Source organism: Tuber melanosporum (genome assembly GCF_000151645.1).
Source record: "Tuber melanosporum whole genome shotgun sequence assembly, scaffold_57, strain Mel28".
Classification (NCBI taxonomy): Eukaryota; Fungi; Ascomycota; class Pezizomycetes; order Pezizales; family Tuberaceae; genus Tuber; species Tuber melanosporum.
In genome coordinates, this window is record NW_003299103.1 from 636,976 (window position 1) to 643,268 (window position 6,293).

General features: G+C 50.1%; 2 protein-coding genes; one reads left to right on the forward strand and one right to left on the reverse strand.

The window, feature by feature from the left end:
- Positions 1-180: 180 nt before the first annotated feature.
- GSTUM_00009485001 (uncharacterized protein) lies at positions 181-2,636 on the reverse strand. XM_002840737.2 has 7 exons: positions 2,466-2,636; positions 2,317-2,371; positions 2,190-2,247; positions 2,102-2,127; positions 1,628-2,039; positions 1,041-1,572; positions 181-881 (listed from the first exon to the last, which is right to left on the reverse strand). Exons 1-7 carry the CDS (start codon positions 2,498-2,500, stop codon positions 641-643), a joined length of 1,359 nt encoding a protein of 452 aa, XP_002840783.1. The 5' UTR covers positions 2,501-2,636; the 3' UTR covers positions 181-640.
- A 1,882-nt stretch (positions 2,637-4,518) lies between these two features.
- Positions 4,519-6,293, forward strand: part of GSTUM_00009486001 (uncharacterized protein) — a 3,276-nt gene continuing 1,501 nt past the window's right edge. The window contains exons 1-4 of the mRNA XM_002840738.2: positions 4,519-4,896; positions 5,422-5,607; positions 5,637-5,696; positions 5,815-6,283. Of these exons, the coding sequence (XP_002840784.1) occupies positions 4,603-4,896; positions 5,422-5,607; positions 5,637-5,696; positions 5,815-6,283 (1,009 nt within the window). The 5' untranslated portion in view covers positions 4,519-4,602.

Genomic DNA, 6,293 nt, shown 5'->3' on the forward strand with positions numbered 1-6,293 from the left:
TTGGGTAGTAGCGATCTTAATCCTGCAGCCCTTTCGCGCAGTGATCCTCGATGTCGGAAGTAGATCCTTTTCCCCCCTCTTGACTCTACTCTTACCTTTTCTTCTTCCAATTTTGGTATAGTACACCCCGAGTATCATCAATACCGATACGAGTAAGTGTTATTCTACGGCTTCGCGATCCCCATTTTTCCTAGCATAAATTTATTTGATCGTTGGCTGTGCTCTCGTTTATGGGAACTGTGCAGGCATCATATAAGAACCTAGATAAGTACTCGTACTGTACTGTACATGCATCGATCGCTTGATATCTCGGACCACGCACTGACTGCCCCAAACAGAACTGGACTCGACGAGACAGGACGGTACAAGTTACGCGATTATACCCGCACATGTATCAATAGGGAATAAAAAATGGAGTACGCGAAACCGGAAGCCAATCATAACATTGCAAACGAACATCATTTAAAGTTGAAAGTGCGGGGAAAACAAGAGGGAAACGCGGCACGAATTCGGTATTCAATTCTGAGAGGAATAAAAAGATTAAAGTAGAAAGAAAAGAGAAAGAGAAAAACACAAACGTCCACTAACCACCTTCTCGTCCGTACAAAGGTTGTGGGAAAACTATTAAGAATAATAAGGCCTAGACTCCCAGCTTTGCAATGCCCTCCGCCGCGCTTCCCGCAACGTTTCCGTTCGCGGTGCTTGCACCGTTAGATTTTGCAAAGCTCTTCTCAAAGGCTTGAATAAAATCTTCGACGATGTCATCGATGTGCTCGATACCTACGGAAACTCGGATGAGGTCCTTTGTGACTCCACTTTTGAGTTGTTCTTCATCGGTGAGCTGTTCGTGGGTAGTTGATGCGGGGTGAATGACTAGGGTCCTGTGCAGAATAATCCCGTTAGCGGGGTATTTCCCCCCAAATTCTCTCTGGCTCCTCGCTTCGATCTACAACCCGAAATAACAGGATAAGAAGGTTCGTGTGGGGGGAGGTGGTTGGGATGAAATCGGGAATTGGGGTGGCTGGGTTAGGTTGACTTACTTTGCGTCACCAACGTTAGCTAGATTGGAAGCTAGCTTCAGGCTGTCCACCATGGATACGATTCGATCTTCTCCACCCTTCAAGCCGAAAGATAGCACTCCGCCGAACCCGCGCTTGAGGTACTTCTTAGCCATCTCGTGTGATGGATGGGATTCGAGTCCCGGGTAAGAGACCCACGCGACCCTCTCGTGCTTCTCCAGCCAGCGCGCGAGCGCAAGCGTGTTGCTAACATGGCGCTCAACACGCAGACTCAGGGTCTCGAGACCCTGGATCAACTGGAACGCACCGAACGGGTTCAAGCAGGAACCGAGGTCACGGAGAATTTCAACACGGACACGGATGGCGAAGCTAATTGGTCCAAAGGTTTCCCAGAACTTCAGTCCGTGGTAACCTTCTGACGGATCGACGAATTGGGGGAATCGTGCGGCATTCTTTCCCCAGTCAAATTTACCACTATCGACGACCACTCCTGCGATTGTCGTTCCGTGGCCGCCGATCCATTTTGTTGCCGAGTTCACAATGATATCAGCACCTGCAGGTGGTTAGTCCGGGCCCCGAGTGACAAACCATGCGTAGGAATGAAGTACCGTGTTCGATGGGTCTGACCAAGTAACCTCCAGCTCCGAATGTGTTATCAACGACCAACGGAACTCCTTTATCGTGGGCAACCTTGGCAATGGCCTCAAAGTCCGGGACATTATACCTCGGGTTTCCAATACTTTCAATGTACACTGCCTTGGTCTTGTCGTCGATCGCAGCGACAATATCCTCAGGCTTGTCCCCGTTCACGAATTTGGTGTGAATACCCAAGCGAGGGAGGAAGACCTTGAATTGGTTGTACGTTCCTCCGTAGAGGTAGGAGGTTGAGACAATGTTGTCGCCGGCATGCGCCAGCGCCGCAATGGCCATGAATTGAGCAGATTGGCCGGAGCTAGCAGCAACAGCAGCTACACCCCCCTCAAGTGCCGCAATACGCTTCTCAAAGACGTCGACAGTAGGCTAAAGTGGGAACCCCGTGAGCAACATCCCGAAAAAACATTCAGAAGAGCGGTTCGAGTTACGTTCATGATACGGCTGTAGATGTTGCCTGTGATGCCATAGAGGGTCAGCAAATTGTTTGGTGTAAAGCGTAAATGGCGGACGGCTCACCAAACTCCTTGAGCCCGAAAAGACGTGCACCATGAGCGGAATCATTGAAGACGAAAGACTATCTCATTCAAAGGAGTTAGCTGAGCCCTGATCCATCTCGCAGCTCGACGTGCAGCAGGGAACGTACGGTAGAGGCATAGATGGGCACCGCACGGGCGTTGGTGGCAGAATCAGGCTCTTGGCTACAAAATGATTTCACGTGAGCGACAAACCCCACTCCTTTGACACACTCAAAGAGCTGCAAAAACGAACAAAGATAGAGCAGGGGATGCCTACCCAGCATGCAAGCAGAGTGTCTCAAAGCGTGACATTGTTTTACTTGTGATTGCGGTGTATATGTGGAGGGTCTCTTTAGCAGTACAGTATCTGGGGTTGAATTGAATAAAGCGATATCAAAGAAACTTGTGGTGGGGCAGACTGAGGAGTGAAGGACGGAAGAGAGATGGGGAGGGAAATGGGAGAAATATAAAGTAGTGAAGCCTCACAGGAGCGTGGGGTACCTCGTAAAAAGGGGAGGGGGTAAAAAAAAAACAACAAAATTGGAGCACGCCATCTGAGTAGTTCTGGTTAGCAAACACTAATAGCCATCGCAAACTACGAAAAGTGCCCGTAACCGGCAGAGCAAGTGGGGAGCCCACAACGAAGAGCACGGCACTGCGGTTTGCACCTACTCGAGTATAGTCTACCGGTACTCGAGTATGATGGTGAAAACAGGATTATCAAACAACATCGAAACCTTTGTCCAACATGCGGCATCACCCACCCACTGCCTTCGGGATTGCAAGTCCGGAAACTGCAATTGTATACGGTAAATAAATCATAGCAACTCGAGCGTTCCCCAGCCCCACATATTAATAATCTCAAGTGCGTGCTCTCAACACGAACATTTTTGTCCCAGTTTTTTGGGGGGTAGATGGGGAACGTTCCACTACCGGTACAGTACTGTGTCATGTTCGGTACCGTATCTAAAGATAATTTCAGATCCACCACGTCATGAAAACAATTCCTAAAAAGGAATTTAATTGCCCTCTCCTCGTGTGAAATAGCGGTATCGCAAGTAAAGCGAATCAGGGAGCCGGAGCATAGGGAACCGCAGAGGGAATCCCTCCCTCATATCATACTTCAATACCGGTATCACAAAGGTCTGTGTTGAGAGAGTCCGACTTGAGTATGAGGCTCAACTATCATAAACAAGCCCCATGTCTGTTGCAACGAGACCGGTACTCGGGTGCTTGGCCATATCCGGACACACCGGCACTAATTAATACCATCCAGCGCCCAACACAATCACCGCAGACCGTCTTAATAGAGTTACCGGTATGCCTCAGCACTCGAGCACAGTACTCGTACTGTACAGTACAACAATGACCATCTCCACTCGAATACCGGTATGTGTGTGGATCCGCTGCTCGAGTAATGTTCCCTAACAGTTCAGCGTGGGGTTTCTTGCACACTCAGGTATGGGGAAGGGGGTATCATACCTGTAATCGAGTAGTAATCCATGGGCTAGACCATGGGCCAGACCTGCATGCCCAGCGGTAGGGTGGTGGTCGCCGTCTTCAAGCCATCAGATAACCTTAACCAATTCACGCTCCCACATGAATTTATCTCCTAATCTGGCAAATAATCTGGCCTGCACCCATCTTGCACCCAGAATGGGGACCTTTTTTCCCCAGGATAAGTTACCTAGTTCGGTCCGACCATCCGAGACACCAGGCAGTGCACCGCAAGTTCTTCTTACTATCCACACGATTCCACAGTGGGTACATGATACAGCAAAGCGTACCCCACGATAACGCGAAGCAGGACCTATTAGGGCAAGGCAACATCGTAAAAGGTATCGCGGTATCATATCATCTCGTATAGTAGACCATTTGCAACTGCTAAACACCGTACTGCGGAGCACCATGCATGCTTTATTCGGAAGAAAAGAAAAGAAAAGAAAAAAAACATACCAGTGTCATATCCCGGGAAGCCATTCAATGAGGCGCATTTTAGTTTCCCTGTAATGGGCAGTGGGCACGATCCCTAACCCTGACCTTAACTTTATCTGGATTCGGGAAAAGTGATCCCCTGTCAAAATAATAGAGCAAAAAAGCAAAGCTGGGAGGAAAGCAGTTCTGCATCTTGTGGAGGAAATATCTACTGATTTATGCCTCGTCATACGGAAACGATGAAAACTGGACCCAAAAAATTTCAAATAAATGTGTGGCTTCCAATCCCAGAACAGTCAGCGCAGACAGTGTGGTGATCCTAGGGTTAGCCACAGTTTTCCCTTTCACATACGCACCAACCTCACCACGGTAGCAGCCTCACTGAACTCTTGCTCGCGACACCTCCGACCCAGAACACCATATCTGCTCAAACAACCATCCATCGCAACATAGTTATCTCACTTGGATAGTGTTTCAATATGGCGGACCCTTCATCGTCTGTGTCGCCCCAGCTCCTGCACCATCTGCACGCGTTATGTATAATGAAATATTCTCAGCACCAAACAGTACAGCCTGAACTCCTGGTCGACTTGCTTTTGAAGACTCCCCAAGTCGCTCAGCAGCATCCCTTTACCTGGACGATGATCGACCCGCCACAGCCAGGCACCCTTATGCTTTCATGGAACCCACCCCAGATGGTCGGCGTCTGCGCTTCCGACGGTTATGTGTGGGCGGATGCTGAGGTAGCTCATATTGTTGAAGTGAAAGGATATGTTCGTTTTCCTCCCCCCCCCTTCTTTCCCTCCATAGCTCCATTAGAGGTGGCCCTCTTTGTAGCCTCTTTATATGTGTGTACCGGTATTACCTGGAAATCCGCACACAACATATTGAACGCCCCCCGGTATGAGGCTTCCTGCTGCGTTACATTATTGGCCCTGTTACATCGTGTTCCTCGTGGCTCCATGCTACGATCCGCGATAAATACCCGACCTTCTCGTTTTTTCATTTTTGCACCCCCCCACCTCTGTCCAATCGTTTTGACCGTCTCGTGAAGGATATTCCCCGCTACGTACGGTCGATAAATGCGATGCAGCTTGCGCATTCGTTGTGATTGCTATGATCCCGCTTGCGGTCTTTCCTTTTTCTTCCTTGCCCCTTTCTCCTGGTCATTTTTCGTTGTTGGTATTACACGAACGATTCCACAAGTCTCGTCCCTAGAGTGAAGTTTTTTTGAGGGCCACCACCACCAAAATAAATAAATAAAGGAATCTGCTAACGTAACGGGGAGGCCTTAATAGCAAATTGAGATCCACTACCACAAAGCCGGTTACAACCCGAGCGCACCCAACCAGTCGCACGCCGTATTTTCTCGGCGCAGATACCGCCTAAAACCGGGCCATCCATCGACTCCCCCAGAAAACGCGAACCTCTGGTTCCTACACTACATCCAAGCAGAGCGTCAAAATCACGTCCCCATCAACACGGTGCCCTTGACAGGCAGTATTCGTCAGAGCTTCACGGCACGAAACTACATCACCCAACTTTTCCAAACGGGCCAACTCCCGCGAAAGGAGTTCTACTTGCCCGACCGGAATTCTTGGCCCATGATCACACTGCCCAACCAGCAACAACAGCAACAACACCCTCAACAACAACAGCAACAGCAGATCCAAATGCAGGCTCAGCAACAGGCGACGATGCAAATCCAAACCCCTCAACACAATCGACAAATCTCCCCAATGAACACCCGCGCGACCCCGCAGCCTCCGCAATCAGCTCAGCAGGTATACTACACACCCGTACGCGCTAATGCCAAACCCCCCGGTGGTGCCCCTCCATCAGCAAAGCGATTGAAGCCTACTCCCCCCGGCGGTCACAACCCTGCCGCAGCGGCAGCCCAGGCGGCAGCGCTAGGCGTTGACCCCTCGATGACAATCGATGAGGAGGAGGACACGTCACGCGGCGACATGCTTGACCACCTCACCCCGCGCGAGATTGCAACGACCCGGTACATACAACATCATGAGTGGATGGAGGAAATTATGGGCTCGCCATACGCAATCGACAGGATCGAACCCATTGATCTGGGCCTTGGATTGCGCGGCGAACTAGAGATCGTGACAAAAGGTCTCTCACACGGGAAGCATGGAAACGGAACGGGTAGCGGCTC